This window comes from Ictidomys tridecemlineatus, unplaced genomic scaffold, assembly GCF_052094955.1.
Source record: "Ictidomys tridecemlineatus isolate mIctTri1 unplaced genomic scaffold, mIctTri1.hap1 Scaffold_61, whole genome shotgun sequence".
NCBI classification, from domain to species: Eukaryota; Metazoa; Chordata; class Mammalia; order Rodentia; family Sciuridae; genus Ictidomys; species Ictidomys tridecemlineatus.
The window spans coordinates 532,230-559,055 of NW_027524175.1; the positions used below are offsets into that span (position 1 = coordinate 532,230).

The 26,826-nt window shown below is 46.8% G+C and overlaps 1 protein-coding gene across 1 annotated transcript in view; it reads right to left on the minus strand.

Annotated features, from left to right (window-relative positions):
• Positions 1–5,168: 5,168 nt before the first annotated feature.
• The window catches only part of LOC101973143 (leucine-rich repeats and immunoglobulin-like domains protein 1), a 40,857-nt gene continuing 19,199 nt past the window's right edge, over positions 5,169–26,826 (minus strand). Inside the window, 15 exon segments of the mRNA XM_078037132.1 lie at positions 5,169–5,378; positions 5,426–5,507; positions 5,599–5,893; positions 6,501–6,616; positions 6,618–6,645; positions 7,592–7,717; positions 8,326–8,617; positions 8,619–8,654; positions 8,656–8,741; positions 9,391–9,672; positions 11,102–11,411; positions 15,821–15,834; positions 19,611–19,774; positions 24,291–24,362; positions 25,106–25,177. Coding sequence (XP_077893258.1) covers positions 5,169–5,378; positions 5,426–5,507; positions 5,599–5,893; positions 6,501–6,616; positions 6,618–6,645; positions 7,592–7,717; positions 8,326–8,617; positions 8,619–8,654; positions 8,656–8,741; positions 9,391–9,672; positions 11,102–11,411; positions 15,821–15,834; positions 19,611–19,774; positions 24,291–24,362; positions 25,106–25,177 — 2,185 coding nt within the window.

Consider the following 26,826-nt stretch of genomic DNA (forward strand, 5'->3'; position numbering starts at 1 on the left):
CCCAGGTAGGAAATTCAGCAGTTAGGTTAAAAAGTGTTCTATAGTATATTTCATAATTATTGAATGTGTCTCTAAGAATTACCAAAGAGTTAATTAACTAATCAGAAACCCCTTATTTCTAACAAGTTGCTAATTTATTCCAATTCTTCTTCCAAGATCAATTTATTTTTCCGTTTCTATACTTATTTATTCAATTTATTTAAGTCAGGCTTTCACTCCTTCTCTTTTGAGTATTGCCTTTAACTGTTCAAAGTTGGCCTGAAGTTGAGCCTCTGCCTTAATGCCAGATAAAGAGTCCTGAAATTTTCATCTTATTTCTCCTGTTCAAACACTCTTTTCTGTGTGCACTTCAATTTTAACAGAATAATACTCAAATTCTTTGGTGTCTAATTTTTAAAATAGATCAAAATGCCAACATATCATGCAGTACAGTAAGAGTCTACATTGAAAGAAAATGAAAAGCCAACATGCCTTCCACTCTGCTTGTAGCACATGAAGTTGCTGGATTCAAATGGACTTTGCTCATTATCACATTCCTGGTGCTCAGTAGCTAATCCTTTCTAAACTTTACATCTCCTTTAGCTTATATCCCACCCTTTGGGTTTTGTTGCAGATTCTGCTTTTTTTTTTTTTCAATTTGCCCTTAATATTCCCTAGTGGAACTCCACAAAGATTAATATGGGACTGTAGGAAAATTTTGTACGAGCCATCAATGGTGTCCTTCCTTTACAACTTTTAAAGTTTTCTCTGTCTTTCTTCTTTTTTTTAACATGTTTTAGTTGTAGTTGGACACAATACCTTTATTTTATTTATTTATTTTATGTTGTGCTGAGGATCAAACCCAGGGCTTAATCATGCTAGGTGAATGCTCTACCCCTGAGCCACAACCCCAGCCCTCTACAATTTTCTTTTGATATCTTAAACCCAGATGGTTGAAGGAAGCCTCTATTAGGCTTCCTTCTATTTGCAATTTGTGTAGACTTGACTTGCTCATGTCCTGCGTGGGCGAGGAGGGTGGGTACCCCTAGCAGTGATGGGCTGGCTGTGCAATAAAAGTTATGAAACTAATATATCAAGAAATTAAAGACAAACAGGCAAGAATATATGTAAAGCAGTTGCATGGTCAGTTGAACCTACTAGAAGGGTCTAGCTTCTAACAAAGGAGAAGCCTGTGCCTGCTTTATTTATAGTGGTACAGATCAAAGGGGATCAGTATGTATAAGGTTTCCATGTGGGAAGGAGTCTTTTCTTGGTTCTTGCTTCTCCAGGTGGCAGGGATGCCACAATAAACAGGTTATTTGTCCTTTGGCAGGCGACGCCCATCTCCAGGAGGCTCTTTGATCCTAAGGCTATGAGTTAGGACAGCATGATCCAGGCATTCTTGTGGTGGAGGTGTGTGGGGGGGTATTCCACCCAGGAGTTTCTGAAAGAGTGTCCTCTCTGCCTTAATGACTAGAACAAATAAATATTTATATATAATTATATATATATATGGCCTCCAACAGACTTGGTCAAAGATGATTCTTTATCTCAATACTCTGAGTCTAGGAAATTTAGAATGTTACAATATTTGTTTTATGAGTTGGAATTTTTAAAGGAGTCATTTTACTGATAAGAAACCACTTGGAAATAAATTCAGTACTAATATATAGCCACTGTAAATGAAATAAAATCCACAATTATAAATAAACCCATGGCTATCACTTGGATAAATGTCCACCAAAAGCCTATGTCTTAAAGAATTGGTTATCAGCCTTTAGTGTTTCAGGGAGATGGTGGACCCTTTAGAAAGTTGGGCCTATTGGAGGGAAGTTAGGTCATTGAAGCAATGCCCTTGGAGGGGATATTGAGATCCCAGACCTTTCTTGTCTCTCTTGGCTCTCTGGCAAACTTGCAGGAGTGCTGCATATTCCCACCATGATGGACTGCCTCACCTCAGGCCCAAAAGCCATGGGGCCATGCAACCATCTGAAACTGTAAGCCAAATGAACCTTTCCTTATTAATGAAGATTATCTCAGTTATTTGGTCACAGCATTGGAAAGCTGACTAACACCTATTAATGTCAACTGATCCAGTTAATGCCCAAGATGATTCCACCTGGGAGTCCCTACATGAGATGGCACTCCTTTGTGTGCAAATATGTTTGTATGAAAACAGAAGAACTCTAAATGTGTCACCATGACTCTTACCTAGCTATGCCTACTTCCCTCCTAAGAGGCCTCATATTTTAAGGCAGAAAGTCAGCCACCGGGCAGAGATTATTGTCTGGCTTATAGAGCTGAGTACTGCTGTCTGCATCAATAGGGAAACATTTTAACATTCAAGCTCTAGAAAAAGTTTGAAAATCAACTAAAATAAAGACCTTTATCCCTGGCTTTCATCACCTTTTTCATTAGCCCGACCCTGTGCAGTTCCTTTTTTTATTTCTATTATTCTCAACCAAGGCCTTGGGTTTCCAAATCTTTGTTCTTTTGAGCCCCTAGATATTTCTTCCCATTTTATTCCACCGAACTCCACCTCATACTCAATCTGTCCACCCCAGGCTCACAAGTCCTTGCCTGAAGTATGGCCACATCTTTTTGATGAAGCCAGAGCTGCATCCTGTCTGCATTCCATCACTTCTAAGCAATTTCTTGTTCTTCCTTCTATAGGGGATTGTAGGCTGATTATTAAATCAGATTCTTGCATATACCCTGTACTGAGATTTACTTCCCATTTGATCCCCAACTGGGGTAATTTTCAGATATTTAAAAATATTCACACATGGCTTAAAGCTTTGACAGCACCACTAAACCTCACCATCTTCCACCCATGTCAAGATACAATCAACATCATAGCCTCTCAGTTACTTGCTTTTCTCCATTTCTTTCATCCATCTACTCCCATGGCCACACCCTAAAACTTGCCATCCCCAAAACTATCCCTTTTCTGATGCTTTATATTTCAGTACCTCATTCCTTACCCACTTTCTTTGGTGATGTTTGTCACTCATTCTCTTCCCTTCAGTTTTTGGACACTCCCTTTTGCACACTCTATCAGCAATTCTCTGATCTTTCACCTTTTTCTATTGAGCCTAGACCTCTTCATAAATTCTACTTTTCCTGTAACTCCATTAGGCTTATCTCATTATATATTTCATTATATACTCCAGTTGTCAAATCTTGCTAAAGAAACCCACAACTTAAAATATATAGCATCCTACCTCTGGACTCTCATCAGATACTGAACATATAATTGGATGCTATTTTACCATCCAAGTGACATATATTATGTTAAAAACTGAACTTACTCTATCAAAATTTGGTTAAACCTGAGTGAAGAATTTGTTGTTGACTTTCACAAATTGCTGTTTGTAAGATGTTTAAAATCATTATCTTTTTTGCATTTAAAAATGAAGAAATGTCATGCTATATTTGGCATGTATCTTCTAGACCAGGAATGGAAAATATACTTCTTTGTCATGTCAATTTCAATTGCTTAGAGTACCAGTAACTCATTTGTATTGACTACTGAACATATAATGAATAATTTGGTTAACAGGATTTGGACATTAGAGGATTAGAGAAGGTAGACTGTTTTCCAAGCAGTGCTTAGATGATATGTATTCAACCATCAGGTTTCAGCTTAAACAGTATTTCCTCAAAGACAATTTATCTTGAAACTTGATCTAGATCCTTATCATAGCTCTTAACTAATATCCCTGCCCTAATAGACTAACAGGTTCCCTACGAGAACTTTTCTATCATGCTTACCATGGTATCCTATGCTTAAGTGTCTAGCAAATGCTTAATAAATATTTGCTGAATAAGCTGTATGGTTATAATCTGCAAACCTGCTTTGCACATACTTTTTCTAGCCAACAAAAGCCATTTGTTGTCTCCCTAAGGACACCATATATCCCAATTTTCATTCCTGCCATATGCTCAACACTTATAAATGAACCTTTATTAAAGATACTTCAGTGCCATTTGTTAGACACTTTAATATTTTACATGTTTTCAATGTACATTGTACCAAAATTTCTATAAATAAATAACTTTGTACATAAAAGTAATACTTCCTCTTTCACATTGCCTCTCAGGAGCCGCAAATTCACATATTTTGTGGAAGTAACATTTATCAGTTAACAGTTGAGGACAAAACAATGGATCAATGATGACCTCTGGAACAGTGATGACCTCTGACAGGAAAATCTGATATAGGCAGCCATTTGGCTAATATCTCCCTTCAGCTTTTTGGCTAAAGAAATGTACTTTGAGATTTTCTTAAGGACCTTATTTGTTTCAATGTAATTTTCAGTGAATTACATATTGGCACTCACAAGTTAGCTACAGGTCTCAAAAGTGCAAACACACTCAGGTCTAGGGCTAAATCTTACGTAGTCCACACCCTGTCACATCTGTGTGAAGGGAGGGCATGGGTGGGCCTGCTCAGGCTCCTCAGTAGACATGAGCTAGCCCTGGAAGGTGAGAACTTGATCTTTTTTACCCCCAATGTAATATTATATTGGCAAAATTAAAACGTCACTATTGAAAAATCCACAGGTACCAATACCAGCAGCCTTTGCCTTAATAAAAAGCCTCAGCTAACAATCCGGCAACATGGACAAGACCACATTTGCTTTTAACAAAAAGTGAGCTTCAGAGAAGGGAGAAAGTCCTACCATCCTAACCCATGGTTTGTGGTGGATTAGCAACCTTCACTCCACCCCTCAAATAAGCAAGCCTCCAGGGAAAAGCCCCTCACAGCAAAGACACATTGCAGGAGCCACCAACGCAGGCCAAACATGACTACAAAGAGCACACAACACCAAGGACTTCCTGTCTTTCCAAACCCACCAGGAAACCCAGGAAACAAATGTGGTTTTTGTCTCTAAATTCCCGCCATGCACTAAGGCACCAGTACTATTCCTAACCCCCCCTCCAAGGAAACAGCAACCTTATAGGAAAATAATATTGTCAAAATTGTATAATTCTGTTGTTAACCATGCACTAAAGGTTAAAATAGCCTCTGTCAAGGATATATAATATATAGGAAATCTCTGAAAACTCTTATGTACAACCGTATCAAATTCTTTTTCTGCCTTTTGTACACAAATAGCCTCTTGCATTTCTGTGCTTCAGATGTGAGTCCTCTGCCCGGCTTGTACTCCACACGGAAGTGACAACTATGTACTGCTCAGCGACGCTGACCCTAAGCTGCCTCCCGGGCTCTCCTTCCCGTGGACACTGGTGTGACAGGAGCTGAGGTAGACAGAGCCTAGCTTTGAGGGCGCTGACAGCAGTGGTCCCCTCCATTTCCCAGGGAGCTATCCTGTCAGTGGAGTGGACTCAGGACTGGAGTCACATGCATGGGGGAGGTGGCCATTGGAAAGAAGCTGGGCTTTGCTGAGTGCTGGGCTTCACTGGGGACAGCAGGAAAGGCCAAGAAGGCCTCTGGGAGCTCCGTGCTGCCTGAAGGGAATGCAGGGCAGGGCTGCAGGTCTGTGGGGTCCGTGTCACACAGACTCACTATAGAGTACAGGCGGAGCCTCCTGGGGAAAGAGAAGGCCTTCAGAGCCAAGTTCCAGCATGACCATCTGTGGTGGCTAGTGCAGCTGCCAGGGAGGCCAGGAGGACAGTAAGGGATCACCTTTTACATCTAGGGACACTGCCGGCTTCCTCAAGGATGTCAGCATTCTGTTGTGGTTTCTGGGGTAGAGGGACCCATCCCTGGCCCCGCTGGGAGGCTGATGTGGAGAGTCTCCTTGGTCGCCCTGGCTGGGATCCTGGCCACGCAGTGCACTTGGCTGTGTGCTGTCCCTGAATGTGGGCTGAGGGTGGGGGGCCTGCTCCTTGGAGTAACTGTCCACGTCAGCATTGCAGTCACTGCACACGAGAGGGCCACTGGGTTCTGAAAAAGAGATGGGCCAGGTCAGAGCCACCCCCACAGAACAGGCCACCCACGTGCACCCAAGTGGGGTCCTGTCCCTCGGCCCTGCAAATGCCTTCTCCCCAAAGACCTTCACAGAAAAGGCTGGGCACATGCCACACTGTTAGTGGAGATGGGGTCCTTCTTGCTCACATGCCCCAGATTAAGCAAATCTTGTACTTAGAGAATGTAGTTATGCTACTGTGATCAGAGGCAGGCAAAAAAAAAAATAGATAAAAGAAAAACCCCAACAATTGAATTAGGTACCATGCAGGGTTAAAAGTTTTCTGAACAATTAGAAATTTAACCTCAAAACAGCCTTGGTGAACTGATACTAAAACCCCCTATGTTGCTTATTATTCTGGAAAATTCTTGCTCAGGTTTACTGTACCATGAATAGTAACTAACAGACACACTCCTCTAGAATTAAAAGGACACCAGGCAAGAGCTTCCTCTTTATATACTAAATCCCAAATTTAGAGAGTGCTAGACGGAAATGTAGGTGCCTCCCCTCTTCATTTAGTGAGTGGGTCAACCCAGATTTTGATTTCAAAAAGGCATTGTTTTTCCTGGTGGAAGCATCACCTACCCATCTTAGGTGGACCAGGTGTCCCAGTGGCTTTTTCTGTTACTTTCCAGGGCTCTTTACTGTATCTAACACAGAGCTTGGGCTGCCTCCGCATGATGCTGTGGACGTCAACCTCTGAAGAGGCCTGCGTCTCTCAGACACACACCTGCAACAGACTCCCCAGGTTAGAAACTGCAGAGGACGTCTCAGTGACCTTGCGGAGCAGGATGGGTGGGGCTGCTGCTGTAGTCTCTCTATCAGTGGTGAGTTACTACTGTGCCACCATGAAGCTGGCAATGGGCCTGTTTTCTAGTACCACTTTCCCAGCTGTCCTTGAGCATCTGCAGCCATGTTAGAGGAGCAGCTCTCTCAGGCCCAGCCTACAGCTCAGCAAGTGCTCACAATCTCCCACCAACTGAAATAGCGCCCCCTGCAGAGATCTTTCCCTGCGAGTCTAGAATACAGAGCAGGTCTAGGCACTGCCCCTGCACTTGCATCCCTTGGTACCTTCATGGTGCCGGAGCCCCCACAGAAATCCCAAAATCCAGGGATGCTCAAGTCCCTTATATATAATAACACACCATTTGCACATAACCTAAATACACTGTCCCATGTAAGTAACCTGTAGATTAAGCATTGGGACTAATAAAATGTAACTTTGTGTGCACAGCTGTTGGACTGTGTTTTGGGGGAATAATGGCCAGGAGAAGAAGGCTGCATGTTCATGCACCATCTCTGCCCTGGATATTTCTAGTGTGTATAGACTCGAACCCACAGATACCAAGGGCCAACTGTGGAAGCAGGGCTTGGTTTCAGGGCCTGGGGTGTCCCTTCAGCTGTTTCTGACAGTGGTCCTACCTTACCCCGACTGGGAGGCTTACTGCTAAGCCCGATGGTGACCTTCCTGGGAGACAGGATGTTGAAACCTCTGCAGAGCTTGCACAGACCAGGACTGAGCTGAACAGCAGAGTCCTGGGCCAGCAGCTGCCTTGTTCACCTAACACTCCCTCCCACCTAATGCCAGACACCTGAATAGGGAGCTAGAGGCCATCTCCACCGATGGAGAACAGTCACCTAGATAGAGCTCCATCTCATTGTGTCAGAGGCCTTACCGTTGCTCTCGATGGGCTCGTTGGCCCAATGGCCACCCTCAGTCCTGATTGAGGTTTCTTGCCGGTCAGAAAGGGTCCCCTGAGAAGAGAGGTAGCTTGGAACATCTTGTGGCACAATGGTTTCATCTGCAAGGAGATAAGACAATGAAGTATTCAGGATTTCGGTGACAACAGATGCAGATGTGCATTCACTGTCAGGCCCCGAACAGGATCCCCTGGCAACAGCCATCGAGGCTGTGCAGAGACCAAGAGTCAGTGCAGGTAGGAGGCCCTCCCAGACCTGAGCTGAACCTGAGCCCAGGTCAAAAGCATGTGAGACCACAAAAGATGGGGAAGAGTGACAGGAATGGAGACAGAACTAATAAATCCACAGCACTGTGATGTTTCAGGGACAATCCACTTCCGCTTATGAGGAGGACATCAGCAGGAAGTTCTTTTTTTTATTTTTACTTGTCAATAGACCTTTAGTTTATCTATTTATATGCTTTGCTGAGGATCGAACCCAGTGCCTCACTTATGCCAGGCAAGTGCACTACCACTGAGCCCCAGCCCCAGCCCCAAGGCAGTTTCATTTCTGGCTCTGCCCTGAGTATGAACCCAGTGTCCGCAGGACCAAGGCTTCAGGTCTCCAGAACCACATTCCCAGAGGTCCTGAAGTTCCCAGAGCATGAGAGATTTTGACGAAGAGTGTGGACCTGGCTTCTGCCCTGGAAATGAACAGCCATTGTGCCCACCTGTGTTGGTGATGCTGTAATCCTCGCTCTTCTTCCTGGTTTGGTAGATGATGCACACCCACACCAGTGACGTCAGAACGATGCTGCACACCATGGCGATGGTGAAGATGCCATGGTGGTCCTTCCTGCAGCCAGGCATGGGCAAGATGCTCAGCTGGCTGTGAGTGTGCTCCGTGCCTAGCGTGTTGGACATCTCGCAGGTGTACTGGCCCGCGTCCTCCAGCACCACGTTCTGGACCACCAGCAGCTGGTTGCCAGGGGTGAAGTGGTGCCTCTCGGTGAGGCTCAGGGGGGCGGTTCCCCTTGAGCCAGGTGATGCGGGGGGAGGGGGCTGCCAGTCGCTGTGCACTGGAGGGCCACTGTCTCCCCCACAGACACCACGAAGTCTTCCAAGGGTACCACCAAGGATGGGGTCTCTGCAAGAGATCAAGAGACGGCACGCTCACTCTGGGGCCTCAGTGCTGTGGGTCTGCTTGGTTCTCTAGACATGGCATAATCCCACCTGAGGGCTTACGTCAGTGTGGCAAGCTTTTCAGAAGATGGCTGATCTCTAGTCATAAAAGTTCCTGTTCCCAAACTGTCCTGTGTCCCTGTTCTTGACTAAGACCACACCCCTCCTGCATGCTCATTGGTCACCAGTTGCTCAAGGCTCTGACACTGCACTGGCCTTTATTCTTTTTAAAGAAATAGGAGCCAGGGTGGTGGGGCACGCCTGTAATCCCAGCAGCTCAGGAGGCTGAGGCAGGAGAATTGCAATTCAAAACCAGCCTCAGCAATTTAGCAAGGCCCTAAGCAACTCAGTGAGACCCTGTCTCTAAATACAAAATAGGGCTGGGGATGAGGCTCAGTGGTTGAGTGCCCTGGGTTCAATCCCCAGAACCCCAAACATTTTTTTAAAAGAGGAAAATACTCCTAAAAGCAGCCCCAAATTTCAAACAGTAGCAACACCTTCCCATAACCCCCAGGGTCCACAGAGCAACTCCGCAGGCCTTCCCCTCAGTGCCATTTCAGACTCATACACAAGCACGTGCACACATACCCCCCAGAGTACACCAAGGGTCGAACCTAAGACAGTCAGGGTGGCATTCGCTGACACAGAGCCTGCTGAGTTCTGGGCGGTGCAGCTGTAAACGCCCATGTCATCTATTTTTACATTAGTGATGAAAAACACGTCGTTATCTCGCATGACATGCATGCGACGCTCCTGAGCCACAGGGAAATATGTGCCTCCGTCCTTCTGCCAGGCAATCTGGGGGTTGGGGTGGCCAGTGGCCGCACACTCAAGGGGAGCCATGGTGCCAGTCCGGATGGCAATGTCTCGAGGCATTTTGTTAAATGATGGCAGCACTGGAAAACACACACAAAGGGGGAGGTCAGAGGACAGCTGGCTGCAAATTCTGGGAACACCTCTGGGCAGAGACCCCCACTGTGCGAGGGCCACTGCTCGATACCTCCCCGCACTGTGCCACCGCCAGCCCAGGACTGCTGCAGCCACCTCAATCAGGAGCAGTAAGCTTCCCAGAGAAAGTGGCAGCCTCTCCCCACCACGGTCTGGCACTTCCTCCACCTGTCCACTCCAGCTAGGGATGGAGTCTCAAGCTGTGGCTGACATTTTGCCTACTGCACCTCATAGGAAATGGGTCACACAGGTGGGACCATGGGAGTCGGGGCCTGAGGCTTGCCTGCCTTTAAAAGCCACCAGGACAGAGCCTAGAAAACAGAAATACCTGCTCACGAAACTGCAATCACAGAGGGAAGGTCCATGCATCCCCAGGGCAGCCTGAGGGTCATCCTGCCGAGCACACATAGGCAGAAGCACTGGGCTCACTGTCTCAGGCTCAGCAAGCAGTGGGATGCCAGAGTCAGTGTCCAGCTGCACGGCAGGCATCACCATGCTTCCTGTCCAAGCTGCTCTGGTCAGCCAGTGGCACTCCCCTGTCATCCCAGTGGCTCAGGAGCCTGAGGCAGAAGGATAGTGTTCATAGCCAGCCTCAGCAACTTAGCAACTCAGTGAGACCCTGTCTCTAAATAAAATATAGGAAAGGACTGGGATGTGGGTAAGCACCCCAGGACCTCATTTACCTGGTGTAAATAACAAATGCCCTGGCAGAGTCACTTAGTTGCCTGAGTCTTGAGGTGGCAGTGAGGCCTCTCTCTAAGAATACGCCAAGACAACCTGAGTGTGGTCAAGTTTGTTCTGTGGTCGGCGGGACTGACTGAGCGCAGCCCAATGGCACTTCTGATGACCTTCGAGCCAACTCTGTCACTGGCACTTTAATGATTAGAAAAATCTCCCTGTGTTCTCAGGTTGCAAGGAGATGCCCATTCACACTCCTCCCGTCCCCCTCCCAAAATAGCAGCCCTGAAGAGAGCAGCTCTGACAAGCTGGTTTCTGAGTACAGGACCTCGTTTCACCCTTCCCCACACCTGTCCTGCTCTCTGCTATCTTGAGAGGTGGGGACCTGCCCCTGCCCAGGCTGGCCTGTGCTTCCACAGCAGTGCCACCCACTCAAGGGCACAGCTTCCCCAGGGTCTGGGATGTGGGACCTAGAAACTGGACTGCGTGGTTCCAGAGAAGTTTAAGGCTCAGCTCTGCCTCTCACCCCACCTCCCAAAAGTCACCCAAAGCCCAGGGAGAGGGTGCTTTAACCTGCAGAACCTGCCCTGGGCGAGCCCAGGGTACAGTGTGGTCTGATCGCAGGTCTGCCTTCGTCCTCTCCGAGGTGGGCAGCTACCAGGGCAGGGTGCCTAGGAGAGACCAACAGGGGACACCTACAATTCACCGTGAGCCGGGCCTTGTTAGAGTAGGTGGAGCCAAAGTGGTTGGTGATGACACACTGATAGCGACTCTCATGGCCAAAGGTGACCCTACGGAGGTGCAGGGTGGTGGTGTACTCCATCACTTCCCCGTCCTGCGTGAGCACTTGGGAGAAGTTCTCTATGTCGGCGTTGGCCAGAACCTCATTGTCCTTCTTCCAGGCAAAGGTCATGGGGGAGCTGCTGCTGCTGATGGCTGCTGAGCACGTGAACCAGATGTCCTTGCCCACCACAGCTGTTGTTGTCTCTGGCTGGGTGATGATCTGTGGCTTTGGGAAGTAGTCCGGTGAGAGAAGGGCCACCATGAGGAGACAGGGACCAGCTGCTGTCACACTTGCACAAAACCGGGCCAGGGACACCAGGCCCCACCCAGGTGAGGCCGTGAGCACGCCCCTGGACTAGAAATGGGCCACCAGTGCTCGGTCACCCAGCCCTCTGGAAGCTTCCTAGAAGCCCACACCCACTGCACCTGTTGACACGGCCACACAAGAGGTGCCACTTGTTGTGGCCACACAAAGGACTCTGGCACAATGGCTTCCAGAACGTTGGGACTCCCAGAAATCTGAACTCCCTTAAAATGATGAAAGTACTACAAAAAATGGTCAAAATCAACGGTTCCGGTTTCTGGAAAATCAAACACAATGATCCACAGGGTGTGGACTCAAGAAAATGGAGGCCTCTTGGAAAGAGATAGGAGCTCTCTGGTGTTATGAGTTACCCGAGTCCCACCTGCCTCCACCCCACTCTGTGACAGCCTTGAGACTCAGCAGCTAGCAACAATTGAGGAAGCAGGTGGAGCTTTCCCAAAATCCCCATCCAAGCAGTGTCACTGCGTGACCTGTCAGGCCAAGACCTGGAAAGCCCCACTCATGAGGAAGGCTCACCACAGGAAGCCCTGTCCCCAGGCAACTGATGAACATAGTGGCCACTGTGTAACCATACCACTGTCCAAGGTGACTGTGCCCTTCAGGGTGAACAGGACAGTGGTCAAGAAACTGAAGGAAAGTCAGGTGGAGGAGATGCCAGCAGCAGGCCCTGTGAGGTCCACCAGAGTCCTGGGAATCAGGAAGTGCACACCCACATGCAGGGTGGACACACACCCTGGAAAGACCTCAGGTGAGTCCTCATTTCTTGCCTGGGCTGAGATGGCAGACACGCACAAGCAGGAAGTGAGAGCACATGCCAGCACATACATACCCGGCCTGGGTGAAGGACACAGAATTTGTTGATTAGTGTGACTTAAGGACTTCTGTGTCCAACACTGGCTACTCACTAGCAAGCCAAGCAGGAACTCAAGGGGTTGTACAGAGCAGGCTCCACAACACTCATCTAGGAGAGGCCCTAAAGGAATGGTGACGGGCCAGCAAGCCCTGGGGGAGGACGGGAAGGTATGACTCTGGACTTGCCATGTCATTTTACTTTTTTGTTTTTTGGTACTGGGGATCGAACCCAGGGTCACATGACCATGGAGCCCCATCCCCAGCCCTATTTTGTACTTTATTAAAGACAAGGTCTCACTGAGTTGCTGAGGACCTCTGCTAAGTTGCTGAGACTGACTTTGAACTCGAGATCCTCCTGCATGGGCTTCCTGAGCAGCTGGCATGGGGCCTGTGCTACCACACCCAGCATATTATTTTATCTTAAATGTCTAATTTTAAACAACAAATTATGAAACAGGAAAAAACATGTCAATACAAACTGTCCCTGAGGAAACTGAGATCTTGGACTCATTAAACAACATCAGCTATTATAACAATACTTGAAAAACTAAAACTATGTCTAAGAGAATTAAAGCATGAGAACACTTTCTTACCTGAGAGAAATGATCAATGAACAGAAATTATAAAAATGAACCACATACAAACCATGGCATTTACAAGTATAGTAACTGAAATTAAAAATCCACCGTTAGGGCGGATATAGCTCATTGGTAGAGTGCTTGGCTTGCATGCACAAGGCCCTGGGTTCAATCCTCAGAACCAAATCAAAACAAAACAAAATCCACCCTAGGGCTAGGGCTGTAGCTCGCTGGTAGAGCCCTTGCTTAGGATGGGTGAGGCTCTGGATTCAATCTCCAGGACCACATAAAAAAAAAAACTAAGTAAAATAAAGGTATTATGTCCATCTACAACTAAAAATATTTTAAAAATCAATTCTAGAGAGCTCAGTAGCAGAACTGAGCTTGCAGATGAGTCAGTGAACTTGAGACAGGTCAGTGGAGATATCCAGTCTGAGAATCAAAGAGAATGAAGAAAATACACAGAACTTCAGAGATCTGTGCAAGAGCATCCAGCATGACAACACACAGATCATGCAAGTCCAAGCACAGGACACAAGGAGGAGGGAGAGTATGTTTGAAGCCCTGATGCACCCAAACTTATAAACTGGATAAAAAACATGCACCCACATATCTGAAAAGTTTAATTAACTCTAAGTAAAATTCATTCAAAAGGCCTAGGTTCATCACATTCAAGTGTTAAAGGCCAAAGACAAAGCATTTTCAAAACAGCACAAGAAAAACAACTTATCACGTACAGGGGATCCTCGAAAATATTTGTAGCTGATTTCTTATCCAAAACCAGGAAGGTCAAGAGGGAGAAATAATCAAAGTATTTAAAAATCTGGAAATCTCAGGTGCAGCAAAATTATCTTTCAAAAATAAAGATGAAATTAAAACATTCCCAGATTTTTAAAAAATATCCAAACTGAGAGAATTTACTGCTACCAGACTCAACCTACAAGAATTACCTGTGGTGGTGCATGCCTGTAATCCCAGTGGCTCAGGAGGCTGAGGCAGGAGGATTGTGAGTTCAAAGCCAGCCTTAGCAAAAGTGAGGCCCTAAGCCACTCAGTGAGACCCTGTCTCTAAATAAAATACAAATTAGGGCTGGGGATGTGGCTCAGTGGTTGAGTGCCCCTGAGTTCAATCCCTGGTACCCCCTCCTCCAACAAAACAAAACAGTAAACGAATTAAACACTCTGATCAAAAGGCAAGGAGAACCATAATGGATAAAAAAACTATGACCCAGTATACACTACCTACAAGAGGCAGTTTAGATCCCAAGACAATTAAACAGTCACCCAATATGAGACAAAATATTTTATCATGCAAATGGATCAGCCCATCAGGAAGACATAAAAATTATAAATATATGCACCTAACAGAGCTTTACAAAATGTAGAGCACAACCTGTCAGAACCGAAGAGAAGAACAGACAATGTAACAATAATACTCTTATTTCCAATGAAAAGCTAGGCAGAAAAACTAGGCAGATGGACAAGGAGAAAGAAGACTTGAACAACAGTATAAACCAACTAGTTCTAATATACACCCGTGGAACTCTCCACCGAACCATAGCAGAATACTCTTTTGAAATGTACACGGAACAATCTCTAAGATAAGTCAATATTTTAGGTCAAAACATAGGTCCAATAAGTTTAAAAAGATGGAAATCACACAAAGTATCTTTTTTGATGACAATGGAACGACTTTTAAATCCACAGTGAAGAGAGTATTTGGAAAGCAACTTGTTGAAATTAAGCAGTGCACTTCCGCACAGCAGAGAAGAAGTCACAGGAACACTGGAAGATGCTCTGAGTTGAATGAAAACAATGTGTTTAGTTTTCAAGTCTCGGAAGCTGCGACTAAAATGGTGCTAGTGGACTTATTGCTGGAAATGCCTGTATTAAAGAAGTTTAGGACTAATAATCCAGTTGTTTAACCCAGAAAAGAAGAAAAACTACAACACCACAAGCAGGAAAAAGAAATTAATCAAAATTTGAGCAGAAATGAAAGAAGGAGGACAGGAAAATGAGAAAATCACTACAAAGCAAAAATTGGTTCTTTGAAAATATCAACTAAATTGAAAAACCTTTAGCTCGACTAGTAGGCAAGAAGGAAAAACAAAAGGCACAAATAAGGGCACCCTACTACTGTCCTTCTTCCAGCCAAAGGAAAATAGGGAACACTCTAACAACTGTACCCAGCTAACCAGACCACTTGGCTGAAATGACAAACTCCAAAAACTGACTCAAGTAAAAGCAAATTCTGGCTCAACACTAAGGAGACACTTTAGAATTTAAGAATTTTTAAATGTAGAATTAAGAAATTCCTATAAAGAAAAGCTCAGACTCAAGTGAATTCTACCAAACATTTAGAGAGAGAACCAATCCAAAACTTCCAAAGCATTTTTTTTCCTCTTACTTTTTTTGGACAAGTAGATGTAAAGAGAATATCTTCCAACTAATTTTATACAAGTATTACTCTAACAACAAACACCTAAGAAAAACATCTCTCTCTCTCTCTCTCTCTCTCTCTCTCTCTCACACACACACACACACACACACACACACACACACACACACACCACCAACAACCTAGAGAACAATGTCTTTTATAAGTATAGATGCAAAAACTTCAGCAAAAATCCCAGCAAACTGAAATGTACAGAACCTAAAAAGAACCACATACTATAATCAAGTTAGGTTGATCCCAGGAAAGCAAGGTTTACCATTCAAAAAAACAATGTACTAGACCATTATCAATAAAACAAAGGGGTGAACCCTATACAATCATCTCAGAAACACACACACATAGATTACACACAAGACAGAATCCAATAGATTTTCATAATAAAAATATTCAAAAAATTAGGGTTAAGAAAGGAACTTATTCAACCTCATAAAGGTCATCTTTGAAAAATCCACAGTTAATATTACACTTAGCTGGGCTCAGTGGCGTGCACCTGTAATCCCAGCAGCTTGGGAGGCTGAGGCAGGATTAAAGCCAGCCTCAGCAATGGCAAGGCACTAAGCAAGTCAATGAGATTCTGTCTCTAAATAAAATACAAAATAGGGCTGGGGATGTGGCTCAGTGGTTAAGCACACCTGGGTTCAATCCCTGGTACCTGCCCCCCACAAAAAGTCATTGTAAATGGAATTCTTTTCTTGTTTGTTTATTTAGTGCCTTGCAATTGCTGAGGGTGACTTTGAACTTGCAATCCTCCTGACTAAGCCTCCCAAGCTTCTGGAATTATAGGAATGCACCACTGCAACTGGCCCTAAAAATATTTCTAAAAAAATTTTTGCACAACTGTCTAGAAACTGAAAAACCACCACCACAATTCACAGACTATGAAATTGTATTTACAAATCATAGACCGGATGAGGTCTAATATTCTGAATATTCTAATATTCAGAACTGACAACTCATAACAAATATAGAATTCTGAATGTGCTAATATTCAGAATTGATAACTCATAACAAAATAGAGAAATGAATAAAGGACTTGAGTAACTATTTTTTCCAAAGAAGCTATGCACCATCCAAAGAGCATCTAGAAAAATTTTTCAACATCATTAGTCATTGTGGAAATGTTAAGACTACCATGAAATTCTACTCTGTTCCCTCTAGCAAAATCTAAAATAAAAAAGATAGCAAGTGTTTGAAAGCATGAGGAAAAACCAGAATCCCGTACATTGCCAGCAGGTGTGTAAAATCCTGAAGCCACTTTGAAAAAACAGTTTGACAGTTCTTCGGTCACACCTAGAGCTACCACAGGACCCAAAGATTCCATTCCCAGGTGCAATCCCAAGAGAATTCACATAACTAGTGCATGAATGTTCACACCAACATTAATCATAAAACCCCCAAAGTAAGCACCATCAAATACCCGCCATCTGATGCATGGATGAAACAAAACCTATATCCATACAGAAGAATGTCACTGAGTCACAGAAAAGGAACTGATGCTTTAAAACTATGCTCAGGGGTTGGGGCTGGGGCTGGGGCTCAGTGGTAGAGTGCTCACCTAGCATATGTGAGGCGCTGGGTTTGATCCTCAGCACTACATTAAAAATAAACAAATAAAATAAAGGTGTTGTGCCCAATTATACCTGAAAAAATATTAAAAACAAAACAAAACTATTCTCAGGGGTGCGGGTAGCTCAGGCCCCAGATCTAATCCCCCCACTGGGGGAGAAGACCCAGCAAAGTGAGAAAAGGAGAGTTCCTCAGGCCACATGCTGTCCACCAGCACTCATGTTAACTGTCCAGAGCAGGCAGGTCACACACACCCATGGACTAGTGACTGCCATGGCTGGTGGCCAGGAGAAGAGGAAATGCCTGCTAAGGCGTGGGGTTGTGGTTTCTTTCAGAAGTGATGAAAATGTTATAAATCAGTGATGACACAAATTTCGAAGACTCTAAATCCAAAGTTCATGTTTTAAAGAGACATATTTTTATGACATGTAAAAATTATATTTGTAACACACACACACACACACAGAGCTTTACTGAGCAACAATTCACATACACTTCAGCTCACTCATTTCAAGTTCAAAACTGAATGGTCTGTGGTGCATTCAGGAGTAGGTGTCGTCATGACCACAGTCAATTTTAAGATATCTTTGTCACCTCATGGAGAAGCACTTTGTAGCTACTCCCCTTCTCTCTCCATCTCTCCCCAGGCTGAAGCACCTACTAGGGCACTTCCTACCTCTACAGATCTCCCTGTCCTGGGACTTCCCTGTGACTGGGTCATGGAATCTGCGGTTCTTTGTCAGTGACCACTTTCCCTTAGCTTATCATTTTCAAAGTTCATCCAGGCTGTGGGAGGGACGGGATGGGTGGCATTTTATGGCCTGATAATCCTGCAATGTCTAGCTATGCCACCTTCCTCTATTCATCCATCAACTGGTGGGCAATTGGGTGCCCATTTTTTGGCTATTATAAATAGTGCTGCTGTGAACACACATATGGAAAGGTTTCCGTGAAATGTGAATTTGTCCCAGGAGAGGAACTGATCGTAACTGTTAAAATGAGGAACTTCTAAGGCTGCCTTCCACAGGAACTGCCCATCTTGTACTGTCCCCCAGCAGTGGTGGGACGGGGGTTTCAGGTGTGTCCCCTTGTTTGCCAGTGCTGGCTCCTACCTGGCTCTACCTGCCATCTTAGAGGGTGTGAGATGGTCATGCTTTCAATTTTTTGTTTTTGTTTTTTTAAAGGCATGGGAGAGCGTACAGAGCTGGAAACTTTGATCTCCTGACAAGTGTTTTCATGATTCCCATTAACACCAGATGGTTGGGGTTTTTTTGAAGTGGGGGTGGGGGGAAGCCTGAACTGAATCGAAGGGGTGGGCCTGAGAGAGGTGAAATCAACCACTCTAATCCAGAGTCTGCCAGTGCCTGAGGTAAGAGGCTGCTGCAGAAATCCTCCCTGGAAGTCCTCCCTGGATGGTCCGAGGGAAAGGCTGCCCTGTGGCAGGAGCAGGAGGAAGTGGCAGACAGTCTTGTTCCAGGGCGCTGTGGAACAAGATTAATGGTCTAGGGCTGTCTGAGCAATGGGTGATGAACCACGGATGGCACAGCCATTCTGTGCCTAGGGAACTGGAACTGGGCACAGCCTGGGACCCCCCACAGAAGACCTCTAAGAAGGACCAGCACAGTCTGGAGCTCTGCTACCGTGTTCTCTATGCTTACTTCTCCCTGGTCTGAACCAGGCAGGAGGGTGGCCAGGAGGCCACACTAAGCACGGGTTTGTCTCAGTGGGGTGAAGGGTGAACCCTGGACAGAGGACATTCCTCTTTTATTCCCAGCAGGGAAATGGCTACTGTCAGAGCTAAAAGTAGGTCACAGACATGGCCCAGCAGAAACCCTGTACTGCTAGGTGGGTTTCTGGTTAGGACTGTCCCAGCCAGGATCTGGCAGCAGGAGAGATGTGCAAGCAGGGCCTGACGGGTGTGGAATCCTGTCCTCTCTCCTGCTCCAAGCAAATGCCAGGAACAACTCAAAATCCATCTCAATCTTTGCCCCCGTGTTTGTGGCCGAGAGGCTGTGTCATTCCTGTCTGGGCTAGCCCGTGAGTGTGTGTGTGTGTGTGTGTGTGTGTGTGTGTGTGTGTGTGTGTCTGTGTGTGTGTGCAGCTGTTCAGCATTTTCTGTACTCTTTACAACCACACTTGGATCCTGAGCACTCCTGGTCAAAAAAAGATGACATTCTAACAACCAGTAGGAAGGAGGCATCTCTAGCTACCCCTGTAGATTTCAGGGGTTTGGCAAAACTGCCAGAGTGCAGGTGAACCTGGAGGGACTGCTTTTACTAGAGAGAATGTTCTCCCCAGACCTATCCTTCCTGCGGTGAACCATCATATGGTGCATCAATTCCCAGCGACACCAGGGCACCAGATCTCTCCTGAAACACCAGAAATATCTTCCTGTGACTGATTATTCTGAGTGTCAGTGAGCCCCTGCATGCTGCCCTCTAATTAAAAGCACATCCTCCAAGCGTCACAGGAAGCACTTTGTGGTAAATGCCATGTGTGGTTTCAGCGGGATGTAAACTGCATCCAGGGGCCAATCTGCAGCTGTGGGCTGGGGTTTCCTGAGATCACAGCAATGACTCCCACAAGCAGGAGGCCCACCTGGCTTCTTTTCCCTTCATGGAAAAAAAAATCTTCCACGAGGTCTTACCACACACAAATCTCTTTGGTGGTACTGAGAAAATGCTCTGGCCCTTCAGTGACTCTAGTTGGGCACAACTGGCTGTCACAAAGGCCTGCAGTGTTGTGCTTTCAAGCCATGGAGGCAGCCACTTGAGCTGTCAGTCACACAGGAAGCTGTCACTGCTGATGTGGCTGAAGGAAAGAAAAATTCACTGAGTGTGGGACTGAGTGGGAACAGTGCAGCTTTAACAGCTGAGAACATTTATCACCACCCACAGCGTGTGACACCAACACCCGTGAGCTGACTGGGAGACGTCTTCCCCACAGTTTGTTCCTCTCTGCTGGAGGAACAGCGCCTAGATCCTACCTGGAGATTCGCACCAAGTGCAGCTTCTGACGGGAGTCCGTCAGGGTGGAGCCCAACTCTGCCCTCCTACCGAGCTCCAGGGGGAAACTGAGACCCCTGGTCCAGAGGCTGCACTTGGCCCTTGTTCTCATACTCTGCTTCTGTTACCTTAGGGATATCTTCTCACCTTTTCCTGACCTTGGATACACCTTACAGTGGCAAGAGCACTGTCCTTATAAATTCCAAACTCAGTCCCCAGCCCTGGGACTTTGATCTCAACTCTGCAACAAGTTCTAATATGTCTTCTTTTTCCTTTTATGGATGCTACTTTTTTACTGGCAAAGCTGGGTTCAGGGATTGAACCCAGAGGCACTTAACCACCAAGCACATCCCCAGCTCTTTTTAATTTTTTTATTTAAAGACAGAGTCTCGCTGAGTTGCTCAGTGCCTCGCTAAGTTGCTGAGGCTGGCTTTGAACTCGTGATTCTCCTGCCTCAGCCTCCTGAGCTGCTGAGATTGCAGGCAAGCACCACAACACCTGACAAAGCTGCATGTTTTCTTACTTCTGAATGTCAGCCTCCCAGCCACATGTCCCACCTGCCTGCCCCTCTCTCTAAAGGAGCATCACTCAGGAGGTTGGGAGAATGCAGCCCTACTCCATAAATAGTGCTCATTAGTTAACTGCCTCTGCCCAGGGAGCAAGAGAATGTTCAACTTGTGTTTTGTGAGCCTCCAAACAAAACAGAGAATATTTTCTTTTTCATTTCTCAGCAACTGAGGATAAACTTTTCAAACAGAAATCAGAATGGCCATCAGAGCGGACATTCCTTCCTGAGGAGTCACACACCAAGATAAGTCACCCAAAGAGTCTAGGTGCCCTGGTCCTGGGAGAGCCCAGGCTTGAGCTGAAGAGCAGTGGCCAACCTATGAGAAGGGCAGACACAAAGACAGGTGGCTTCCCTATCATGTCCCTGACACTCAGTGACAGAAATGGGCACAGTAAGCCTAGGAAATCCACACACGTGGTTCTGGCCAATAGTCCAGACTGTTTTTCCAGCTGCTGCATCCCTCAGACCAGAAAAGCAACCATGGAGACCAGCTTTCTGTTCTCTTTCACTCTGAATGTGGTTTTGTTTGTTTGTTAGTTTGTTACTGGGGATTGAACTCAGGGACTCTTGACCACTGAGCAACATCCCCAAGCCCTAGTTTGTATTTTATTTACAGACAGGGTCTCACTGAGTTGCTTAGGGCCTCACTAAGTTGATGAGGCTGGCTTTGAACTCACAATCCTTCTGTCTCAGCCTCCCAAGGACTTCCAATGAGCAAAGAAAGTGTCAAACTAGCAATCAGCAAGGAAGAGTAAACAACCCATTTCCTCATCATTCCCAGAGGTAAGGTCAGAAGGTACTTCTCTGAAAACTGAAATGATTTATCTTAAAGCCATTATAATAGGGAGGCCAGGCCCAGGGCAGACCATAGAGTAGGCCTGCAGCTTTGGATTGTATTTATCAGGCAGCTGACATTCTGCGTCCTGCTAAGGAGTTACTCTAGGGGTGGGAGGGCAGCTGATGAACAGAAATGGCCCACCTCACTCCTGTGCAGGGAGGAGAGTGTCCCAGGCACAGCTCCTGTGATTGGCTCGCTGCGCCAGGACCTCACCTTCCTGGTGAAGAGCAAGTGGGAACTCCCACTATCAGAATCTCCTCAGGCTCAAACTTCAGGGGCACTTCTGCAGTTCCCAAAGGCACTGCGTTGGAAAGCCTGAAGGCAGAGCCTGGGCCAGGGCCCAGGACAGCCTGGCCACATCACCCCATAAGTTAGAGACAAAGGCCAGGCTGACTAGAAGGAGGGGACTGTGAGCTGCCCAGCCTCCACTGACTCCTGCCCATCTTCAGCACTCGGGCAAAGCTCAACCTCCGCAGCTGCCAACAGACACAACCCCCTCTCCTGCTCCCTTTCCTAGCCACCCCAATACTTCACTGGCTAAGAGGGTGCATTTTCATGACTCCAACTAGAAGTGTGTTTCTAATCATCCCTTGTGGAAATTTACCCAGAGGTCCACAAAATGCACACCACAACCTGTCTTGTGCCATTGGGAAGAAAAAATGGGAATTAACTCTCTGAGCCCTCCAGAGGACTGGGCCCAGGCCAGCCCTAGCTGGGTCCATGCAGCGACTGATGGGAACCCAGGTGGGGACCAAGGCTCAGTGCCAGAGCCAGACAGAGTGGGGTTTTGTTGGTTTTTTTTCTTTGTGAGGTGGGGGTGGGGACGGGTTGCCCAAACTTCTAAAGGGTTTTGTTCTCCCCACTAGACAACAGTCTCCTAAGAACCTAAAAGAAGAATCTTTCTCCTTTCTCCCTTCTTTCTCCCCAGATACCCTTTTCCCATTTAATCAGTTATTTCTGACTCCTGACTCATTTGGAAGTTTCATGGAGAGAAAAGTTGTTACGAACTGCACAGATCATGCTCACCCATCCCAGTAGATCTGGACTTTTTTTTCTGGCATTGGGGATTAAACTCAGGGGCGCTTAACCACTGAGCCGCATCCCCAGCCCTTTTTATTTTTTATTTAGACCAGGATCTCGCTGAGTTGTTTATGGCCTCACTAAGTTGCTGAAGCTGGCTTTGAACTCACAATCCTCGTGCCTCAGCCTTCTGAGCCCAGGGATCTTTTATAAACCAACATTCCCCTCTACTTGCTTTTTCAGTATCCAGCCCTACATCCAGTGCAGAATAATTTGTCAAGAAGAGAAATTGGGGAAATCTGTTCCTCAGAATCTGTCTCACCCAGATGGACAAGAGAAGAGTAGCCATGGTTGAAAGTAGGGAAGAAGCCCAGAAGGCTCCCTCCCTGTGTGGCTCTCCACAAAGCCACATGGCCCCAGTGAGCCTGCCGTGAGCTCCCATTTGGAGGTTCTTGATCCTCCTTGGCAAGAGCACTCTTAAGTTCCCAGCACAAGCTCTTCATGGGACAAGTGCTCGAGTACCCCCTCTTCTCAGAGGAATGCTGCCTGCCCTCTTGGGCTCTTAGCCACGGAGATTGGGCCTTTTCCCCATTCCTACCCTCCCTGCCCCAATCAAGGGTCCACCTGGAGTGGCCTCAGGAATGGGATTAGGTCAGGGCACAAAGATGACCACCCTCTGGCATCTGACATCTCGTAGGAATGTCTCAGAATACTCACTCAGTGAGACCTGCAGGGGACTGACATTACAGATGGAACTTACTGGCCACAGAATCAGTGGCATGTGGCAATGGGAAAGGAGGCGAGGCCATCGCTCTGCCTGGGCCATGATAGTGGGGAGCTCCTCTAGCCCCAGTCAGTCACGTGGCACCCCACCTCTGAGCATCCATCAGTGCCCCTGCTGCTTGAACCCACCCGGCTCCTTCAATAAGCCCTTCTCCATGCGGGCTTTTCCCTTTAAGAAAACCCAAGTGAAAAGAACGTGTCCCTGGGGTAACTAAAGGGGTGATCACCCTCTTTTTAGAAAAGAATATACTTGACATTATATAAAACAGCTGTTAGCACACCACAGCCTGCAGGCTGCTGCTGCTGTGCAGTACAAATTCAATGGCACACAGCCTCACCTGTTCCCTTATGTACTATTTATGGCTGCTTTATGCTTTAACAACCTTGCCAAAGAGTTTCTACACAGACCCTGTGGCCCAGGGTCCAAAATATTCACAACATCACCCTTTAAGAAAAAGATTGTCGCTGGGTGTGTGGTGCACACCTGGGATACCAGCAACTCTGGAGGCTGAGTCAGGAGGATCTCAAGTTTGAGGCCAGAACTTGTTTTGTCTGCTTGGGGTGGGGGTTGCCCTAGCTTCTGAAAAGGTTCAGTTCTTCCTTAGTAATACCCTGTCTCAAAAAGGGCTGGTGGTGTGGCTCAGTGGTGTTGCACCCCTGAGTTCCATTCTCAGTACCGCCCCACCAAAGGAAAAAAAAAAAAAGGTATTTTCTACCTATTGATCCCAAATAAGCACCACTTCTTTTTTGGGGACTGGGGGTAACTGGGGATTGAAACTGAACCCAGAGCACTTAAGCACTGAGCCACATCACCAGCTCTTTTAATTTTTTATTTAGAGACAGGGTCTCACTGAGTTGCTTAGAGCCTCAATAAGTTGCTGAGGCTGGCTTTGAACTTGCAATTCTCCTGCCTCAGCCTCCTAAGCTGCTGGAATGATAGGCATGCACCACCAAGCCAGCTTCCCCATAGTATTTTTTAAAATAGTTTAACTTGCATCTACCCATAAACGATCATAGCTATTAAAAATGTGAGTGTAAAGCAATTACAAGGGTTTGTTACTCTGGAAGTTCTTCCTCATATTCACAAGGGCCCCAGGAAGCCTCGGTACTTACAGTTCCTTAAGATTCATCATCGTGATAAAGGTGTCCAGCTGCACAGACCTGATGGCATTCTCTCCCAGGTCCCTGAAACACAACACAAGGACTTGTGCCAAGAAACCCCAGGTGCCCTTCCAGCCAGCCCCATGTCTGAGCCAGGAGACGCGGAGGTTTTCCGTGACAGCCTTGGTTTCAGGTGACCCAGAGGTGATAACTCCACAGGAGGTGGCTCTCACACGTGTTGACACAGCACGTGCGGTGACACGGGGACCCAACCTGTCTGAAGGGCAGCACAGAGGCGGGTGCAGGCCTGCTCAGCAAGTCAACTGCCACAGGCTCTCCCAGCAGAACCGAGGTTGAACTTGGTGCAGGGGTTGAACTTGGTGCAAAGAGGAAAAAGACTCAAGCCCACCCACTCGAAGGAGCTACCCCAGAAGGATGTGAAGGTCTCAGGGCTGGCTGGTCCCCTTACCCCCAGGGCCAGCCAGAGAAGCTCCCAGGTGGTACGGTATGTGTCACTCTGCTGGCTGACCTAGTGGGGGTGGCGAGGAGACCAGGGCCCAGGTAGGAGCGGGGGTAGCAGTGACACAGGGCAGCGGAGGGAGGAAGGTATTGTCCGCACACCAGCTGCATTCATGGGAATCACACCAACTGGCCATGTGTTTTGTGACTGCTCTGGCACAGGCAAGATAAGCACCAGCATTGACGCAGCTGCCGCATCTAAACGGCCTGTTTCTCAGTTTACAAAGATGCCATTCAATCCTAGCTAACTTTGCGGTGGCCACCCTTGGCAGGCCTGGGGGTCAGGCAAGGTCTGGCAAGATACTCACAAGTGCTCCAGGCCTTCCAGCCCCGAGAATGCTCTCTTAGCCACAGAATTGATCTTGTTCCCAAACAGAGTCCTGCAGATTCCAAACATCCAGGAAGAGACAGGGTGGGGGAAAAGGGGGGAGAAAGAATGTACAGTCAGCCTGTCTAGTGAGAGGCAGGGGAAGCTGACCTGCACTGAGATCCCAGGGCGGACACACACAGTCCTGCCCCTTCTGAGAGGAAACACTTTTCCCTCTATTAGAATTCAGGAGCAATGACAGGCTGAAAGTGCATGCACTTTAGGGCCTACAAAGGCCCCCTGCAGACTCCATCTCACTTCAGTCAGAATAGTGATCGTTAAGAATACAACTAACAATAAGTGTTGGTAAGGATGTGGGGAAAAGGCACACTCATACATTCCTGGTGGGACTGCAAATTGGTGCAACCACTCTGGAAAGCAGTCTGGAGATTCCTCAAAAAACTTGGAATGGAACCATCATTTGATCCAGGTATCCCACACCTTGGTCTATATCCAAAAGACTTAAAATCAGCATACTACAGTGACACGGTCACATCAATGTTTATAGCAGCCCCATTCACAATAGCTAAGCTATGGAACCAACCTAGGTGCCCTTCAACAGATGAATGGATAAAGAAAATACAGTATACATACACAATGGGATATTACTTAGCCTTAAAGAATGAAATTATGGCATTTGCAGGTAAAAGGATGGAACTAGAGACTATTGTGTTAAGTAAAATGAGTTCATCCCAAAAAAACAAAGGTCAAATATTCACTCTGATTTGTGAATGCTAGCCCAAAACAAGGGCGGCTGGGGAATAATAGAAATCCATTACATTAGAAAAAGGGAAATGAGGGGAAGGGAAAGGATGGGAATGGGAAAGACAGTGGAATGAATGGGACAGAACTTTCCTGTGTTCATATATGAACACATGACCAGGGAAACTCCACATCAGGTCCAACCACAAGAATGGGAAGTTAGACTCCAAGATGATCTGACATATGTATGATATGTCAAAGTACACTCTACTGTCCTACATAACTAATACAAACAAATAAAATCCATTGGACACACACTTATCCCACCTGGCCCTCTGTCTCCAAAGGCCCCTGAAGGGGGTTGGGGGTGAGGCAGGCAATAGCATCACAAAAGACAGGCTGGGTAGTCTCTCAGTGAGGAAAAACAGAGAAGGTAATAAAAGCACATGGGGGTGTGTGGTAGCCACCTGGGGTTCACGATACTGTTTTGTCTTTTCTGCTGTCATGTTGTGCGAAGGTTTATGCATTAGACGGGAAAGAGAAAAGCAGATCTTGGTGCACAGCTCTAGGTTGACCACCTGTGCTTAGTGTTGAGTGACCACTTAAGGAGGGAACCATGCTGCTTGGATCCCCTCCTCTGCTGGGTTTTCTCCCAGCATCACTGGGAGCTCTGTGGCATGGCTGTGCTGGAAGATGTGGCCATCACACTGCATTGCCCCATCTGGATGGGCTGGCCCCAGTCTGTGGGGCTCCCTGGGCAGTGTGGAGCATTCCAGCACAGAGGAGCCATGTGGAGATCCTGCGAGGTGGCCTGGGTCTGCCTTTGGAGAGCTTGAGAGGCTGGTCTTGCTGGATCTGCCTCTGAATGGGGAGGTGAGCTACTCCTGAGGTCCTTCCTAGCTCTCCACTGGCCAGGCCTAAATGAAGGTATTTTCCCACTAAGAGCAGCAGAGCCCTCTG